The sequence below is a fragment of the Emys orbicularis genome, chromosome 2 (genome assembly GCF_028017835.1).
Source record: "Emys orbicularis isolate rEmyOrb1 chromosome 2, rEmyOrb1.hap1, whole genome shotgun sequence".
NCBI classification, from domain to species: domain Eukaryota; kingdom Metazoa; phylum Chordata; order Testudines; family Emydidae; genus Emys; species Emys orbicularis.
In genome coordinates, this window is record NC_088684.1 from 264711206 (window position 1) to 264731849 (window position 20644).

Consider the following 20644-nt stretch of genomic DNA (forward strand, 5'->3'; position numbering starts at 1 on the left):
GAAAAAAAAAAAAAAAAAAAGCAGCCGCGATTGGCTGCACTTCGGCGGCAGCTCTACCGCCGCCGCTTCATTCTTCAGCGGCAATTCGGCGGCAGGTCCTTCCCTCCGAGAGGGACTGAGGGACCCGCCGCCGAAGAGCCGGACATGCCGCCCCTTTCCGTTGGCTGCCCCAAGCACCTGCTTGCTGCGCTGGTGCTTGGAGCCGGCCCTGCCCATTGGCAACTGCCAGTAGCAAAAATCCCCAACTGCTGGAGATGGGACACTAGATGGGGAGGGCTCTGAGTTACTACAGAGAATTCTTTCCCAGGTATCTGCCTGGTGGGTCTTGCCCACAGGCTCAGAGTCTAACTGATGCCATATTTGGGGTCGGGAAGGAGTTTTCCCCCCAGGTCAGAATGGCAGAGACTTTGGGGGGGTTTCGCCTTCCTCTGAAGCATGGGGCATGAGTCACTTGTAGGTTTAAACTAGTGTAAATGATGGATTCTCTGTAACTTGAAGTCTTTAAATCAAGATTTGAGGTCTTCAGTAACTCAGCCAGAGTTAGGGGTCTGTTACAGGAGTGGGTGGATGAGGTTCTGTGGCCTGCAATATGCCAGAGGTCAGACTAGATGAACACGATAGTCCCTTCTGACCTTTGAGTCTGAGACAGACTAAATGAGTTGCATAGGAAGTCTGTGGAAGAGTAGAGGATTGAACCTGGCTTTCCTGAGATCCAGGCTAGCACCCTAACCACTGGACCAGCCTTCCTCTTTTTGCATAGCTACGAATAGGTATATCTTATGAGATGAGTATATTTTCTAGTGAATATATTAGGGATATCCAACTAATCAGATTGCTAGACTGTGATCTTTTCTAGAATTGGTTAAATATTTTGTTATTTTTGCTTAACATATTGCTTATAGCAAGGCAAGTTAATATGTACATAATCTCAGAATATTATCACAGCAACATGTATAATGGGATTTTCTAAAGCGATGAGATGCCAAACTCTCATTGAAATCTGTCAATTCCAGCAGGCACCTATCTTCATCTTTAGGTGCCTAAATACCTTTTAAAAAAACTGGCTCTTTGTCATTAAAATCTGTCTAGAAGAACTGACAATACATTGTTACACCTCCATGTGCAACAAAAATCCCCACATTCATCCATATAGTATAATTTTACTTACACCTGGTTTTTGTGGAGCACCTACTGACATTGACAAGCACTTGTGAATAGTCCTACTGGATTCAATTTAATTTTTTGGTGAAAATAAGGTTGTTTCACCAATATGCTAAAGATTGGACAATTGGGTTGTTAATCTGAATTTAACAGGGGCACAAGGGCCTACACTTCCCCAGGGTTGCCAAAACCTGCTGCTTATAGACTAGATATTTCTTAGTATGAGCTGCTGTTTCCAGAAAAACAAACTGTGCACATCCATGAAAAAATATGTAGTATTCCATTGTCTAGGAAGGTACATTAATCAACCTTGTTATAACACTGTTTCTTATTGAAGGACATGCCCCCATGCCATCAGGTGGAGGCAAATTTTTACACAATGTGTAATTAGACTATGAAGTAGCTGATACTGGACTATATATCTCAGATCTGATATACTATGGCAATTGCTATGTTCCTAAACCTCTCAGTTCTCTCAGCCCAAGTATCAAAAATGTCTAATCACCGTAATATCTAGATATGCCTGAGGACACATAATCGCATAGTGGAAATTCTCTTAAACCTCTGCTGTGGACAAAGTGGGTTCCAAGTGGAAGATATGGAGAGAAGGCAATACAGTCCAACTATTGTACATCTCCATAGCAAATAGATGGAGGGAAACTTATAAAACTGTTCTGAGTCTAATATATAATATTTATTGCAAGAAAGGTTTGCCTCAGAGCAGTGGGACATGGGTAGCACTGACTAGTGGCTGAGTTATGACCTGCGTATTCCTGAAATAGCTTTGTATTTCAATGCAAATGGCACGTGTTAACTGTAAAGGTAAAACATTTGTCTTAATTTTGTACATTGCACTTAAAAAAAAAAAAAGAAAAAAGAAAGGTATTTTCCTGATGAAATTTTTTTAAAAGCAATTCCAAAGTACAGGTCTGTCTCATCTTACGCAGGGGTTCCGTTCCGCGGTTAGCGCGTAAAGCAAAAACCGCGTATAGCCAAAACCCCATTGAGTTCAATGGCGGGCGAAATCGCCCGCACTACAGGTATAGTATTAAAACTGTTGTTTTTCTCTTTTTTTTTTTTTTTTTTTTTTTTTTTGCCGACCGCGTAAAGTTGAAATCGCGCATGTTAAATGCGCGTAAGATGCGACAGACCTTTTAGTAACTTTATAGTTAAAAGTTTCATGAGAATGTCATCTGGGCTTGCATTCAGAATGATTACAATAATACCCTGTGTTTGATTTAGAATATAGGAAGCAGATAGGTTTATGATGGATGCACGTTAGCATGACTAAACCAAAGACTTATCCTGACTGTGACTCATCAGTGAGAAATTGAGGGGAGATATTTGAAATTGGCATTACTTTGATTAATATGTGAACCTTTCTTCCTAGCAGAATTAGAAGTTGCAGATATCCTTAGCTAGCTCAACTCTAATTTTAAAAATGTAATAAGACAATGATTTTTTTTCAAAATAAGAAAGTAATTATTCTATTCTTCAAATGACTGAAACAACCAAAGTAAAGAGCCATGCATATCTAAACTTTGTTGATACTTCAAAATTGTCTTTTATTACTTTGAATTGTAAATTAGTAGTCTTGCAACCTATCTCTAACCTGGTAAAAATATGTTTCTTTATATAGAATGTTGTGTGAGAGAATATCTTTCTTTGGTAATGCATTGTTAGATTTAATCTCTTTTTACCATCAGTGAGATTGAAGACATTTTAGGTAGTACTAAATTAACGTATACATTGACTGGACTGGCTTTTTTTGTTTGTAGGAAGGGTACATAGTAATTCCTTTGACGTTTGTAACTCATTGACACTATACTGCTTCTTGCATTAAAGGCTTGAGCTTTATTAACATTTTTATCAGAAGTAGTAAACTATTAGCATAGTTTTACGAAAGCTAGGGATATATGGATGTGCTAGTTGTCATAGTTTGTTGGGTGATATTCACACCTCTTTTGTATCCAGAAATACAGGCCAAATTTTAAAAACTGAGTGCTTAAAATTAATCCATGTTTAGGCACCTAAAAGAAGTAGACTGACTTCCAATATGCTGATCCCCCACTAGTCCCCTTATAATAAGACCAGAATGATAAGACTGGACTAAACACTTCAGCTTGTTCCTCTGCCAATACTATTTAATGTGAATAGGGGGAACTATATAAAAATGAGGAAGCTAGTTAAATGGAAATGAAAAGGAATAGTCACAAGAGTGAAATGTCTGTAAGCTGCATGGAAACTTTTAAAAACACCACAACAGAGGTGCAAAGTAAATGTATATCCCAAATAAAACACACACCCCATGAGGACCAATAACAATGCCACCATTTCTAAACAGAGTAAAAGAGGCTGTTAGAGACAAAAATGCATCCTTTAAAAATTGGATGTCAAATCCTACTGAGAAAAATAGGAAGCAGCATAAACTCTGACAAGTCAAGTGTTAAAGTATAATGAGGCAGGCCAAAAAGAATTTGAAGAGTAACTATTAAAAGATACAAAAATATTTTTGCTGTTAGTTTTTAAGTACATAAGGAGCAGGAAGCCAGCCAAACAATCAGTGGGGCCACGGGATGATGGAAGGGATAAAGGAGCACTCAGGGAAGACATGGCCATCGCAGAGAAGCTAGATGTACTGTTTGCATCGGTCTTCACTGCAGAGGATTGAGGGAGACTTCCACACCTGAGCCATTCTTTTTAGGTGACAAATCTGAGGAACTGTCCCAGATTGAGGTGTCATTAGAGGAGGTTTTGGAACAAATTGATAAATTAAACAGTAATAAGTCACCAGGACCTGATAATATTCACCCAAGATTTCTGAAGGAACTCAAATATGAAATTGCAGAACAACTAACTGTGGCATGTAACCTATCATTTAAATCAGCCTCTGTACCAGGTGACTGGAGGGTAGATAAAATAAAACCAATTTTTTTTAAAGGCTCCAGAGGCGATCCTGGCAAATACAGGCCCATAAGCCTAACTTCAGAACCACACAAATTGGTTGAAACTATAGTAAAGAACAGAATTATCAAACAGATGAACAGAATATCTTGGGGAAGAGTCAACATGACTTTTCTAAAGGGAAATCATGCTTCATCAATATATTAGAATTCTTGGAGGGTGACAACAAGCATGTGAACAAGAGTGATCTAGTGGATATAGTGTACTTGGATGTTCAGAAAGCCTTTGACCAGGTTCCTCACCAAAGGCTTTTAAGCAAAGTCAACAGTCATGGGATAAGAGGGAAGGTCCTCTCATGGACTGGTAAATGGTTAAAATATAGGAAACAAAGGGTAGGAATAAATGGCCAGTTTTCACAGTGCAGAGAGGTAAATGGTGGGGTTCCCAAAAGATGTGAACTGGGACCAGTGCTGTTCAACATATCCACAAATGGTCTGGAAAAGGGGATAGACAGTGAGAAGGCAAAGTTTGCAGACAATAGAAAATTATTCAAGATAGTTGCCTCCAAAGCTGACTGTGAAGAGTTACAAAGGGAACTCACAAAACTGACTGACTGGGCAACAAAATGGCAAATGAAATTCAAAGTTGATAAATGCAGAGTAATGAACATTGGAAAACATAATCTCAACTATACAGAGTAAATGATGGGATTTAAGTCAGCTGTTACCACTCAAGAAAGAGATCTTGGAGCAGATTGTGGATAGTTCTCTGAAAACATCTGTTCAATGTGCAGTGGCAGTCAAATAAGCTAACAATGTTAGGAAAAGGATAGACAATAAGGCAGAAAATATCATAATACCACTACAAAAATCCATGGCATGACTACACCTTAAGTACTGTGTGCAGTTCTGACACTCCATCTTAAAAAAAGATATAGTAGGATTGGGAAAAGTACAGAGAAGGACAACAAAAATTATTAGTGCTATGGAACAACTTCCATATGAAGAGGGATTAAAAAGATTGGGACTGTTCATCTTAGAAAAGAGATGACTAAGAGGGGATATGAAAGAGGTCTATAAAATCATTAATGGCTTGGAGCAAGTGAATAGGTATAGGGGTAAATAACCTTTTTCTAACACAATAACTAAGGATCATCCAATGAAATTAATAGGCAGAATATTTTAAAAAGCGTAAGGAAGTACTTCTTCACACACCTCACAGTCAACCTGTGGAACATATTGCCAGGGGATGTTGTGAAGGCCAAAAGTATAACTGGGCTTAAAAAAGAATTAGATCATTCATGGAAGATAGATCCATCAATAGCTATTAGCCAAGATGGTCAGGAACACAACCCCATGGGTGTCCTTAAACCTCTGACTGCCAGAAGCTGGGACTGCAAGACAGGAGAGATCACTTGATAATTGCCCTATTCTGTCCATTCTGTCTGAATCATCTGGCATTGGCCACTGTCGGAAGACAGGATACTGGGCTAGATGGACCAATTGTCTGACCCAGTATGGCCATTCTTATGTTCTTAATAAGGCCAACCCTGAAGTCATTTTTCAGTCCTTGGATAAATCTCCATTTGCCTTAGTGAGGATTTCAGGTTCAGGACCAAAGTCGCTTTGGGAAAAGACAATCTGATCATTGATATGTTGTTTCTGATTTACATGTCTCATTGACACTGAAAATCTAGCCAAAAATGATCTCCAGAAGTTTTCCAAACAGTAGTAGAAAACATATTATTCTGAAGCCATTTTACCCTATTGCATTCTCAAATTTTATTGTCCTACATTAGCTGTAAACTCTGTCTGAATCGTTCTACAAAATGTAATCATTAATTAAAATGATTTCATTTTAAAGTATTCAAAAATAAAAAGAATTATCCCTCTGCCCTCAGCTTATTCTCAGCAGTGAGTCATAGTAAGGCTTAGTATTTGCGTTAGTCATTCTAGCATGCATCCATAATAAAGTTGTCTGCTTCACTGATTCAGATCAAGAACAGGGTATAATTGTGTTGTCATTTCTCCATTCCAGATAACATGACATTCATGTGTTACTTTTAAATGACATTTAATAGAGAGGTTCTAACAGAAGCCAATAAAAGCAAAGAACTTCAAAGTTAAAGCTTCCTCAGTAAAGAGCTTGTCAAGCTGCTTTGAATATAAGCCCCATAAAAGCATCTGCAGTTTCCAAAGGGGAGAACCCTTTTTATAGACCAGGATCATAGTTACTGTCCTAGTCCAGTCACAATCATTGAACAACCTTTCCCTATTAATTCACATTTAGATGCCATGGGGTACCATAAATGTTATATAATGCGTAGTGCAGTAATCTAATGTCATGTACTGTAAAGTATGTTAGACAAAATAGGCTGGAAAGTAGCTGGATCTGGCCAGCAAAAGAATTCCCCAATATGGGGGTGCTCAGGCACCTGGCAGGGCACAGAGTGGGCATTGTTAGTTCCTGTGCCACTCATCCATTCAGCCCTGGAGCAGGGGACATATGAGGGCAGGGACAGGGGCCGGCCACCACATGCTGCACACTAGCTATGCTCACCGGCATATGATCATTTAGGGATCATAGCCAGCTAGCATAAGTTAGAGCAGCCCCCATAGGTTAGATTGGTCCAGTTTAGATTCATGTCTGAATTTAGCCCAAAGGATTTTCAGTCTGAACTTTGAATAACTTTACTTCTCTGGGCTTATGTAAAAAGAATTTGTTGCCTATTAAAACAGAATTACAAAGAGTCATCTAAAATGTCTCTGTCACCTTCAGTACTCCGAAGTAAATCAACACAAGAACTATGTAGCAAAAGCACCTGGGTGCCCCTTTATGAATGGTTTTAAAATGTGTAAGACTTGTTTAGCTTGTGGTTTTGGTTTTTAGGTGGGGTTTTTTTTGTTTTGTTTTTATTTTTTGGGGGGGTCATTGTTTCTGCTCACCAGGGGTCTTCTTACAGTTCTAGAATTATTTCTATGGTGGCAAATCTGCCTGTATCTTCAATCTGGCCTATACATTTTATGAAACATGCCTTGATCTTTTCCAGTGAGATCCATCTAAGCCCTATAATTCCTATATTCATCCTTTTTAAATACTAACCTTTCATTTTTGGAGTGATTTGGAGTCATACAACCTGCGTAGGACCCTCCAGCTTTATGTTCAGTATTTGTACCCTGGAAAGCATGTTCTTCCTGGAAGAGCTTTGTAACTCAGGTTTCCCTATGTTCCCTCACTGTTTCTGCCTCTGACAATCTGTTCCATACATTAATTAACTTTTGTGTAATGAGATTTTTTTTAAACCCCTTTCAGGCCGGGTCCTTTCTCAGCTCTTGGTTTACAGGTGGTTACATTCATAATAGTTTTATGAGACCCTCCTGTGTGTGTTCATTATACAGGACTAGTATTCTGGAGCTCCTGGGTTCTAATTCTGGCTCTTATGCTGGGTTGGGGGGGGGGGGGGGGGGGCTTGCCTTCTGTTGCACCATCAGACAGCTGAAATGTTGCAGCTCTATCATAGATTGTTTTAAAATGAGCATGGATGCTCTCCCTACAGCTTTCTCCTCCTATTCCCACATTCCTCATGATCCCTTTTCTCCAGCATACCTAGATCTAGAATCCTGAACCATAAAACTGTTTTAGTTTTTTTTAAAAAAGAGTCAAAATGCTGCTGCAAAAATCATCTTCCTGGCTCATCATTTCAACTGCATTGCGCCTTTTCCCTCTTCCCCTGGCTCCCCCTTTTCCATCACATCAAGCACAAACTGCTTTTAAGACTCTTATGACTTAACCCCACCCTCTTGTCATCTTTTACATGGTATAGAGCCATCAACCCTGTCATAGTGATGCCAGCCTTTATAGCCAATTAGTAAAACTTCCCAAGAAGCACCTTCACTCTTTCACCCATCCCTTATGCATGGGAGGAGTTCTGTGCAAAGATCTGCAAAGCAACTATGTTATTGTTATTATTCTCCTTTAAATGTCTCCTTAATACCCACCTATGCTGTGATGATTACAAAACACTTGACAATGGTTATGCAGCTGCTGTGCTCTGACTGGTGCTTATTATGCTAATAGTAATTGTCTCACTGTCACCTTGTGCTCCCTCCATCTGTTTGTTGTATTCCCTTGCTGTAGAGAGCTTAGCCGAGGCTCCTCTCTCTCCGGGGCAGTGGGGAACCACACCGACTCACTAAACTTGGGAATAGTTCTTGCGGGGAATTAGTCCGGCCGTGGGAGTCCTCCTCTGCGGCCTTTGTGAAGGTAGAAATGACACAGTAAGCCCAGGCCCTAGGTCAGGGCAGGGCACTGGTGAGTCAGGTGCTCAGGCCCTCAGGCAGGGGCTGAGCAGTAACAGTATATAAGAGTAGGCCCAGGCCCTAGGTTCCAAAGAGCCTGGGAGAGGGGGAGACTGCCAGCCGCGAGGTGGGTGGCAGGGGGGACGCAGGCCCTCCCACTCCACTGCGTCCCAGCCCGGGGCCCTAGAAGTGGCAGAAGACCCGCTGCTGCATTAGTGGGGATCTTGGCCGCAACACACTGACATAGGCTCTGGCAGTGCTGCAGCCAGACTAGGGTTGTATGCCCCCGGGCTACTTCCAAACTCCCCCTCTTGAGGTACCTGGGTTGGGGTGGTGTCCTCAGGTGGGTCCAGCACCATGGGTTCCTCGGGATAGCTGGCGCAGGGCAGGCTCGGCAACTCCTCCGGGTAGCTGGCGCGAGGCAGGCTCGGCAACTCCTCCGGGTAGCTGGCGCGGGGCAAGCTCGGCATCTCCTCCGGGTAGCTGGCGCGGGGCAGGCTTGGCATCTCCTCCGGGTAGCTGGCGCGGGGCAGGCTTGGCATCTCCTCCGGGTAGCTGGCGCGGGGCAGGCTTGGCATCTCCTCCGGGTAGCTGGCACGGGGCAGGTCGGGCCAGTCCTCGGGTTTACTGCAGGCCGCTGGGTTTCCCAATCACTAGCTAGGCCAGAGGCATCTGGCCTCCTTGGCAGCTGCTCTCTCAGTGAGCTCTGAGGTCGGGCCTTTGTACTTCCGGGGCAACGCCTGACCCTCTGGGGGGCGAGCTCAGAGAGGGCTGGCCTTACCATGAGGCAAACTGAGGCGGCCACCTCAGGTGCCAGACTGTGGGGGGGGGGGGGGCGCCACTAGGACCAAGAGTGTAGAAAATTGTGTCTGCTGCTGGTGCATATGTATTCTCTCTGCTCTAGATGCACAGAGATGGTGGAGTGCTGTGCTGGAGGAAGGAGGGCACAAGAGACATAACAGGCAGGCAAGAGAAAAGGTGAGAGGGAATAACAGAAAGCAGCAGGAGCTGCAGGGAGAGAGAGGAGGAGGAGCAGCCTCTTATGTACCTCTCTAGCACCTCCAGGAGCCTGGACTGATTAACACCAGCTTCTCAGGGAGCTTCCTGTTTCCTGCTGCTTCCCTGAACCCACTTGAGGAGAACAGGCAGTCAACTGAAGTAGTAGGAGCCAGTTAGGCCCTTAAGACACTGATATCTTCCCTCACTCAGGCCCTGCTACCAGCCTGGTTATTTGTCCCCTTCAGCTGAGTGTTGAGAGCCACTATATCTGGCACAGAACAGCAGTGAAAGAAGAAAATGCCCCTCTGGGGCAGCATTCAGAAAAAGCAAGAAAGCAAAGGAAGCTTTTCTATCTAAGCAGGAAGGAGCTCTCCTGAGATACATAGACACAAATGTTCACAGTGAGCCTTCCGGCCCCAGTGAGGGTGTGAGTGGTGAGGAGGTGCCTGATCTTCCAGTTAGTCAGAGTGCAGGTGACCTGGCAGTACTGCAGCATCCATATCTGCATCTCAAATGGCTGTAACCATGCATATTCCTGAAGAAAAGTGTAGACCAGAGAAGAATGTGGTGGAGGCACAAGAAACAGCTGCTGCTGAGTTTAGTTCCTTAAGTCTAGATGATCCAGGACTGTGGACCCACTTGAGCAATAGCCTGAGGGACTTCCTTGTACTGCATGGGACACAACAAGTGAAAAACTTCATGTTCCCCAAAGACAATGAAAATAGAAGTTTCCATCCAACGCATTACTGGCGTGAAATCCCCAATGGTGACAAAGTGGAGAGGCCATGGCTTATGTACTCAAAAACCCAGAATGCTGCATACTGTTTTTGTTGCAGACTCTTCCAGTCCAATGTTCCAGCCACATTGAGTTCTACAGGAACAAAAGACTGGAAAAATCTGGCTATAAATCTGGCATGCCATGAGAAGGCAGCAAATCACCAGAGAGCATTCCATAGGTGGAAAGAGCTTGAGATGAGACTAAGGTTAAAGTCCACCATAGATGAACAGCATCAAGAGAAGATTGCATCAGAGTCTCTTTACTGGTAAAATGTTCTGAGAAGGCTGATTGGCATTGTGAGAATGCTTGCTACCCACCCAAAACCTAGCACTGCGTGGCACTTCAGATCAGCTGTATGTGCCAAACAATGGAAACTTCCTTAAAATTGTGGAGCTGATGGCTGAGTTTGATGCTGTACTCCAGGAGCATCTAAGAAGAGTCACCACCCAAGAAATGTACACACACCACTACCTTGGAAAAACAATTCAAAATGAGATCATACAGTTATTGGCAACAAAAGTCAAACAGAAGATTGTGGCAGATCTGAAGTCAGCAAGATATTACTCTGTTATTCTGGACCGCACACCTGACATCAGCCAGACTGAACAAATGAGCTTAATGGTGCGTTTTCTAACAACAACAGAACCTAGTGAAAATGTCCCTGCAATGGTGACTGTCAGAGAGCATTTTCTAGAATTTATTGACATTGATGATACTACAGGAGCTGGTATGACAAATGTGCTTCTTAAAAAGCTGGAAGATACGGGAATTGCGATAGCTGACATGTAATTCAAAGCATCTATGTATTTTTCTCTGCATCAAATCATCGATGGCAAATTTTGAAGCAACATCTGGGAACATCCTTTCTGACACTGAAACCACTGAGTGCCACACGATGGGAAAGTCGAGTGGAGGCGATAAAGCCTATCAAACACCAAATTGGGAAGATAGATGATGCCATAGTTGCCATTATGGAGGATAATGCTATGACAGGAACTGTTCATGGGAGAACAGTGGCAGAGGGAAATGGAATCACCAGAAACATACATAACTTCAAATTTCTGTGTGGCTTAGTGTTGTGGCATGACATACTGTTTGACATAAATGTTGTAAGCAAGAGACTTCAAGGTGTTGACCTTGATATATCTGGAGCAATGGAACAACTGGTCAAAGCAAAGTCATACCTACAGTCTTACCAGTCAGATGTGAGATTTCAAAACATTCTGAAGAGTGCACAGAAGTTGGCAGAGGAACATCACACTGAAGATATTTTCCCATCCATTCAAGAATACAAGAGTCACTGAAGAAGAAGACATTTTGATTACGAGGCACGGGATAATCCCATAAGAGACCCCAAACAACAATTCAAAGTTGAATTCTTTAACCAGGTGCTAGATTGTGCAATACAGTCAGTTGAAGAACATTTCATGCAGTTCAAGGAGCACAGCAGTATATTTGGGATGTTGTATGATATTCCAAAACTCCTCACTATACCCGAAGAAGACCTACACCAGCAATGCAGGGCACTAGAGACAGTGTTGACACATGATGACATGCGTGATATTGATGCGAGTGATTTAGGTGATGAACTGAAAGCCCTTTCAAGATATATTTCAGCAGGATCAACTCCAAAGGCTGTTCTGGAACATATGTGCACAAATAAGATGACCACCCTCTTTCCAAATGCTTTTGTTGCTCTGTGCATACTTCTAACACTTCCTGTAACAGTTGCCAGTGGAGAATGCAGCTTCTCCAAGCTGAAGTTAATAAAAACACATCTACGCTCCACAATGACACAGGAGAGGCTGGTCGGCCTTGCAACCATCTCAATAGAGCATAAGCTGGCCCAGACTGTGGACCTTCAGCAGGAAGCAGTTTAAGTCTTTGCAACCAAGAAGGCACGGAAAGCACCACTTTGATTATTCAAACTGATAAAAATGCCAGTGTTTACTATGCAGACAAGAAAAGTTACATTTGCTGTTCAGGCATCTGAAAGTTAAGTATTACTTAAAATTTTTGAACAAGGCATTTTAAGTTGTTAGTTCTCCTTTATTGGGGTAGGTAGCAGAGCAGTACCATGAGAGGAGTAAAACAGGAAGAAGGCAGAATTGAGACCTTTCAAAGTTTTGGCCCAAGCGAAGAGGCATGGGGGCGTCTTTTGAGCTCCCCGCCTCAGGTGCCAAAATGTTGTGGGCCGGCCCTGGGCTCAGAGCTCCCTGGCTCCGCCCACTCTGGTGTCCAGAGGAACTCGTCTCTCTCCAGGGTGGCGTGGAACCACACCGCCTCACTACACTTGCCCATTGTCATATATTTAGATTGTAAGCTCTTTGGTGCAAGGACCACATTTTTGTTATGTGTGAAGTGCCTATCGTAATGTACCTCCAATCTCTGACTCAGGGCTGGGGGGCTATCACAGTATATAAATATTTAATAATAATAATTAATAAAGGACTCATTGTTGCACTACTATTTTCTTACTTAATTTAAGTCCAAGATCATAACTGAGTAGCTCTAGTTCTCAGGTACTTCTTCTCTGCTAATGCTTGCAATGTGCAGCTTGTATGATACCTGCTGTCTGAGGGTACTATGCAAAAATATCCACTTTTCATGAGTAAGCCAGTGCCTAGAGTTACCAGACATAATAGGCAAGAAACATGCCTGATCTTTTTCTGAACACACCCATAATATCTATTTTTCTTATCACTAAGTGTAGTGCCTTCCTTTCTATATATGTGTGTGTGAGAGAGAGTCCGTGTATTTGCATAACTCGTGCATTTATTTATCAAATTGTTCATCTTCATAAGATTTTTCACTTTTGCATTGTATGAAAAATGTGTTGGCAGTGGATTTTTAGATTTCCTTCGGAAGATACTTGGTCCATTTTTTTCATTACAGCAGTAGTAAAGAAAAAACCCTAAAATGTTATTGTTAGAAAATGTACAAGTTAAAAAGAGCTGGCTGGGTTTATGCTTGATTAGTTGCTGAAGTGCTGGAAGAAATGTTGCCAAGTGTGGCATGACATCATCTTTCCCCTACATTCAGAAAGAGCCCAAAGAAATCTCATTTGTCATAAGCCGTACACTCTGTAATCTGAAATGCCAGGTTAGTGCCAAGAGCAAAAGGGTCTAAAAAAATCAGCCTAAAGAAAATAGTGATGAACAATTCAAATTAAATCAGCTTTTTATGGAAGTTAAGAATAAATAACTAGGATTTGCTTAATTATTACACTTCAGTGAGAAGAAACTAGACTTAGACTGAGCAGTTTTGCATATTTAACATTTCTTTTATGTTAGCTCCTTATCTGTGCAGAAAGTTACGATTATTTATAAAATCTGACACTGGCATAATGTCAAATCTCAGTTACTGCCTTTCTTTTGCATTTAGGTCCAAATCCTGGTCCCTGTGCCAAGCCTGAGTAAAAGAGCTTGGCACGGGGGGGTTCCATGGTGGTTAGCAAAGGGACAGAAACCTCCTCCTCCTCCCTAATCCTAAGGCAGCACAGTCGCTGTATGGGCACTAAAACAGCTTTAGGGCTGTAGTAGCATCTGTGGTTGCTGCACAACCTCTCTGCAGTGTGTTTTGCTGGAGGCTTCATGTAGCCATAGATCTATGGGCCAGAGCCTGGCTCCCGGACTCCCTTCAGTAGCAGCAGGAATGAAGCCACTGTGCAGCAGATCTCCACGGTGTGCAAAGGATGTGGAGGCCATGTTAAGGCTCCCCACATCCTGCTCACCACTAGGCAAATGAACCATAATGGCTCTGCTCCTTATTGGGCCTCTACAGCTATGGAGAAAGGGCAGATTTCACTCGTTATCTCACATAGCAAAATACAGAGAGAGGCAACTACAAATGTATGATTTTGAATGTTTCTTTTTAAATAACAGGCTGATTTGCCAAACAGGAGCTTTAATGCGACCTTATTTTTAGTAGCTATGCAAAGTGACTTTTAGATGATGGACAAGTATAGTTGTGCTGTGAATCAGAGTTGAATACATGCATTCAAAGTAAAAACCAGATAATCTCCTCTCAAGTGTCTTTCCCTCCACCATAGCATCTTCAAAGTCTCAACCTGAGGATTTGCGCTGGGTAATGGACAGCCTGATTAATCCAGCCTATTTCCACTCACTTGCTGATGTGAATTGCTCCCATTATGAGAAAACTGCATGTTTTCTTGTGGATAAAATGAAGTGGATTCAGAACAGGCAATATCTGGAAAGAACAAAAGCTACGTTATCTCTGCTTGCTTTGGTCAGTCTTATTCACTGAAGTTCTGGATGTTTCAGGAGAATTTAATACCATGACCTGCGCTTTGGATCCATTTTCCTTCATGGTCAGTTAAGGCCATTGGGAAATACTGAGTTCGTTGCTGATGGAGATTGCCGATGCCTTCACTGGGGATGGTGGGATGCTAATAGTTGAAAAGAAACGTGTTCAGCCTCTGTTCAAAGAGCCATCCCCAGACACTGACAGTCTATCCATTATTGATTGACCAGTATCTGATATTCCAGTTTGGGTTAAGATTATGGAAACAATTGTGGTGAGAGAACTCTCACAATATCTTGATGCTTCTGACTTAATTTACCCTTGCCAGTTGGGGTTCTGTCCTGGGTACACACACAATGGCATTCTTGCTCCTGTGCCCCGAGAATGCTCTCAGGGGTTACTACCAAGGTTCTGTGCTGTCACCCCTTTTATTCAATGTGTATCTGAGGCCTTTAGGAGAGTTCATGAAGAGAGATGCGCTGAGGATATCCATCTTTATCGCTACATCTTTTCCAGCCCAGTGCATGTGATTAAGCGTCTTTCTTGGTGGCTAGGCAAGATTGGGCCCTGGATGAAAATGAGTTTGGTTGCCGTTCAATCTAGCTGAGCCTCAGGGGATTATGGCTGGTTGAAGGAAGTAACCAGAGGGTCTGTCCCCTTCTGACTGAGGATAAGCATTAATCATTTATTATCAAAGTTCACAATGTGGGAGTTCTGGTTAGGTTCCATACTACTATTAGACATTGATTATCAGTCACCTGGTCAGATTTTTCCAGCTCTGTCTGTCCAGGAATTTGCAGACTCTGCTCCTGAATGTGGACCTTGTTACCATGCCTTTGTCACCTGTAGTCTGGAGAATAGTGTCCTTTAAATATGTTCAGAAGCTGAAGCAAGTGCAAAATGTGGCAGCCCGCTTGTTAAGTGCACAATCACCAGACATGACACCAACACTTCAGGATCTGCACCTATTGGTTTCTGGGTGGAACTTAAGGTATTGGTTTTGACTTCTAAAGCCCTAAATGGCTTTGGATCTGCCTACCTTATAGACTACCTCTCCCCGCTAGGTGATATTGCTTCTGTTGTGATTAGTGGAGGCACTCAATCTAGAGTTCCCTTCTTTTGTATGAGAGGAAGCTGCTCTTCCAACCCTAATCTTCTATGATTCTATGATCTATGACAGGACATTCTCCATGGTCCTGATGCAAAATCCATTGTAGTCAACTGGAAGATACTTGACTTCAATGGACTCTTGATCAGACCCCGTGAAGGGTCTGTGACTTTGCAATTCACTCCCCATACTTTGGTGTGAAGTAGCCTGGATTTGCTGATCTTCAGTTCATGCTGCAAGTCCATTTTTAACAGGCATTTGGGAGGGGGAGATTTGGGGCTGGACACAGCATGTGGAGATTTAGGTTTTGTAAAAATGTCTTACTGATTAACTGTTTTTGTTTTGTTAAGAGCTTAAGGGGAGGATAGCTCAGTGGTTTGAGCATTGGCCTACTAAACCCAGGGTTGTGAGTTCAGTCCTTGAGGGGGCCACTTAGGGATCTGGGGCAAAAATCAGTACTTGGTCCTGCTAGTGAAGGCAGGGGGCTGGACTCGATGACCTTTCAGGGTCCCTTTCAGTTCTAGGAGATAGGATATCTCCATAAATTATTAAATTATTATAATTATTATTATTAAGAATGGCCAATGGTCCATCTTGCCCAGTAACTGTCTTCATACAGTGGCCAGTGCCAGATGTTTTAGAGGGAATGAACAGAACAGGGCAGTTATCGAGTGAGCCATCTCCTGTCATCCTTCCCATCTTTTGGCAGTCAGAGTTTTAGGTACACCCAGAGCATGGAATGCATTCCAGACCATCTTGGCTAATAGCCTACCTATCATCCAGGAACTTGTCTAATTCCTTTTTGAACCCAAATATACTTTTGACCTTCGCAACATACCCTAGCAACAGATTCCGTCAAGTTGACTGTGCAGTGTATGAAGAAGTACTTCCTTTTGTTTGTTTTAAACTTGCTGCCTATTAATCTAATTGGTTGAGTCCTGGTTATTGTGGTATGTGAAGGAGTAAATAACCCTTCCTTATTTACTTTCTCCACACCATTCATGATTTTATAGACCCCACTTAGTTCTAAGCAAAACAATCCCAGTCTTTTAATCTCTCCTCATATGGAAGTTGTTCCATACCCCTAGTCATTTTTGCTGCCCTTCTCTTTACTTTTTTCAAATCTAATATATCTTTTGTGAGAAGGGGTGACCAGAACTGCAGTATTCAAGGTATAAGCAAACCATGGATTTATATAGTTGAATTATGATATTTTCTGACTTCTTATATATCCCTTTCCTTATGGTTCCCAGCATTCTGTTAGCTTTTTGACTGCTGCTGCACATTGAGCAGATGTTTTCAGAGAACTATTCACATTGACTCCAAGATCTTTCTTGAGTAGTAACAACTAATTTAGACCCCATCATTTTTATAGTTGGGATTATGTTTTCCAATGTTCAATACTTTGCACTTATCAACTTTGAATTTCATCTGCCATTTTGTTGCCGAGTCACCCAGGGCAACAACCCAGTTTTGTGAGATTCCTTTCTAACTCGTCACAGTCAGTTTTGAGCTTACCTATTTTGAGTAATTTTGTATTGTCGGCCAACTTTGCCACCTCGCTGTTTACCTCTGTATCCAGCTCATTTATGAATATGTTGAACAGCGCTGGTCCCAGGACAAATTTTGGGGTACCCTGAAATTTACCTCTCTGCACTGTGTAAACTGACTGTTTATTCCTGCCCTTTGTTTCCTATCTTTTAACCTGTTACTGATCCATGAAAGGACTTCCCTCTTATCCTACGACTGCTTACTTGTTGTTGTTGTTTCTATGGTTAGGGTTTACATTTTCAATGATGGTGGGGCAGTTCAGAACCCCGGGATATATCTCTTTTATGAAATTGATATTGAAATTGAAATAAATAAATAAATCATAAAACAAAGATGTACCAGTGTCAGTATTGTAGCTCTAAAAGAAATAACATGCATTAAAGGGTACAGCATATTTTTAAAAAAGTTCTACTTCTCCAAGTAATACTTGTGGTTTCTTCCTCCTAAAAAGAACATCAAAATACTATAATTAGTCATTAAAATGATGTCAGATTACTCATAAAAGCCTCATTTAGGGCTAAATGCTGCTCCCATTGAAATAACTGGAAGTTGAGGATGTTCAACACTTCGCAGAAGGACTGAGACTTTAGTACTCTTTTAAAGGCAACTGGAAAGATATGATTGAGCTTTTGAAAGGAAAAAGCCTTAACATCCTTATTCCCAGGATGAGATGATTATGGCACAGTCCAGATGGACTTTAAACAAAAGTAACCACCACTCTGAATATAGCTTCCCTTTATTCCTTTAGGTGTGTCTGCTCAGCTGACCAGCACTCATCTCCGTCGGAACACGTCTGTGGGCACCCCTTTTTGGATGGCTCCAGAGGTTAGATTACATTTGAAAATATACATTTATTCCAGATTGCTTTTGTCTGTCTCTCTGCTTCTGTGTCTCTTCCCTTTTATTTTAGTAGTTTTAGCAAACTGAATGGAAATGTCAATTGTAAAAGCTTTTTACCCTGTAGTCTTAAAATGCTTGTATTTTCTTTTAGCTGTTTTACTTTTATGCAATGTTAATTCAAATGTATTTAATTGAATACTGTGTGGTTAGAGCAAGAGGAGCTGCATAGATCACTTGTTGAAATTCTTTGGAGGAGAAAGTATGTTTTGAAATCAGTTTCTTTCTAGGGGTAGAAAGAGCCCACGGTTATATTGTGACTTCAATCCTCTCATTTTAAATGACAGTCCAGCAAGACTATTTTTAAAGTCAGCGACTGAGAACAGTGTGATCCTGTTTGAGTATTGTAGATTTCACAGCAGAATGGAACTAAACAGGAGGTTACTTTCTTGATTTTATATATTTTATTTGTGTATCTCACTGCTCAGGAGGCTTTTAATACAGCATGTTCTTCATGAGTAGACAACAACAACAAAAGATTTGTGTGAATAAGTAAAAATGTATTATATATATTTGAAGCTTAGTCGTAACTTTGATTGCTTTTTATATCTAGAGTAAGTATACAAATAGATATTATAAACTCCAATAGGACAAATTAAGTTTGTTAAATAAGCATATGCAGCAATACATTGTTTGCAAGAAAATAAAAATGTTTTATAATATATGCAATTGTACTATTTATAGGGGAAAAAACTGTACTTTGTTTGTTCAGCCCAGTAGCTAATTAGCTGAAATTTCCCGACTCATCTGTCATTGTGAATTAGCTGAAATGAATTCGAAAATAAAGTTTTTAATTAAAAGTGGCATTTCTGAATGTGCCGCTAATGGCGGCCATCTTGTTGAGAAATTCTCTCTCTGTGAAACTGGCAGAATGGGTGTCCAGTGGGACAGACTGTAAACCAAATTTCTTCTTTGATGCTGGTTTCATAGCAGAGGAAGAACTGTACAGTGCCATTATCCCCCCCCTCCCCCCAGGAATAACTCACACAAGGGAGCGGAAACTTCACAAGTTTGACCTTACTGAGTTTCCTCCAAGTTCTTCTCTCTGGTGTAGGACATGGTTTGCTTCCCCTCTACAGAAGAAGACTGGGGTTCCACCCCCTTATCCCTCAGATCACCTGACATCTGCATGGATTTTGGCATTTTCAGGAGGCAAGAGTCATCCATACAGACACCCCTTGCCACAGCTCTGCCATTTTAAGCATGCTTCCTGCAGCAAATATGGCTTCCAGGGATTCTCCTTATTGCAGCTGCCTAGGACCCTCCTTAAAAAGAGGTTCCAGAGTGCAGAGGGAAAACAGTGTACTTTAATAAACCTTTGGCTTCCACCGCTTTCCCTCATGAGCTTCAGGCAGGAGAATCTGAAGGAGCCCGACTGGCTTCTGCTCTGTTTCCTCCAACTCTACAGAGCAGGATTCTGTGGAGAGGTTTCCATGGGGTCGGGTGAAGGAGATGAATGCTGCAAAAGGCAGAATTCTGCTCTTCTGCAGGTTCAGGCTCTGTGTGCAGATGCAGAGGGAAGCATGGGGCACTACGTGTTTATTAATATTAAACAAGATGTTTATAGTGTTTATGCAGTGCAGTTCTTCTGTTGATAAACCAATATGCCCAAGACAGGAGTAGTGGGGGCTGTATTGTTACAAAATTCTGGGGTAGTCTTTAAGTTCTATTGAATGTGGGCAACATATTTTATATTCTTTTGTCAAATGTATTGTATATGCATCCATAGGTGTTATGAAAGTCACTTTTTTAAAAAAAATCCAATAAATAAAGAAAGAGGGAAGCTGCTTTAGACCCTCCCTCACTAGACTGCCATCTCACCAGAGACTGAAAGTATGTCTTTTTTCTGCAGAACAGAAATTGGAGGGAGTAAAGCCTGGACTAAGACATAGATGAGATATGCCCATTCTTAGGAGCTCAGCTCCAGGTGTCACTTCAGCTATCTTTTTTTTTTAAAGGAAATTTCTGGCCCTCACAGTTATGAAGAAAACCAATGCACTATCTGCCTGAGTCTGCAGACTGTTTGAAACAAGAGTTCTGAAAGGTCTGACTTGCCACTGTCTTCTCAGTGGGATGTTAATTCCAAGATCCATTGCTTTGGGTGGCTCTGCCAATATCACCTGAGCAGAGGACTCTGTGCACGACAAGGAGAGAATAGTACAGTGGACCCAGTCCACCCACCAACCCACCCAAGCAGGTATCCCAGCAACCAGAGTATAGGTTCTGAGGGAATCTTGCTGCCCTTGGCTCTGTGAGGGGAAGAGGGGACCCTGGCTGTCCTCTCTGCTGCTCCAGAGGGGAATCCTGCAAAGAGGGCAGCAGAAAGGGCCGCATACTACTGCACCTATGTCTCTAGTGGGGAGGAGGTCCCTGTCACTGCCATTCCACGTGGGGATGGTGGGGCCAGAAGGCAGAGCCGCATTGGACTACATGTTATGTGCTGGTACACTCCTTTAATACTCAGGCAACAATGTGGTGTGGTGTATACATAGGTCGGTAGGAGCTCCCCCCTCCCCAACACTCCTATAGCAGAATTGAGAAGCAGGGGTAGGATGTAATCACCAGTTTGCTCTCTCTGATTTCAGCACTGCTTTTCTGCAATATGACAGGCACCAGCAGGAGACTTGAATATGCTAAATGTAATTTAAATGCTTACTTTTCAATAGATTTCTAGTTTATCGCAGT

General features: G+C 42.1%; 1 protein-coding gene across 2 annotated transcripts in view; it reads left to right on the forward strand.

Moving 5' to 3' along the window:
• MYO3A (myosin IIIA) overlaps positions 1-20644 on the forward strand; it is a 187444-nt gene that overhangs the window by 55415 nt on the left and 111385 nt on the right. For both annotated transcript variants that reach the window (XM_065398708.1, XM_065398707.1), the window contains exon 5: positions 17811-17887. In XM_065398708.1, the coding sequence (XP_065254780.1) occupies positions 17811-17887 (77 nt within the window). The remainder of the gene's footprint in view (positions 1-17810; positions 17888-20644) is intronic.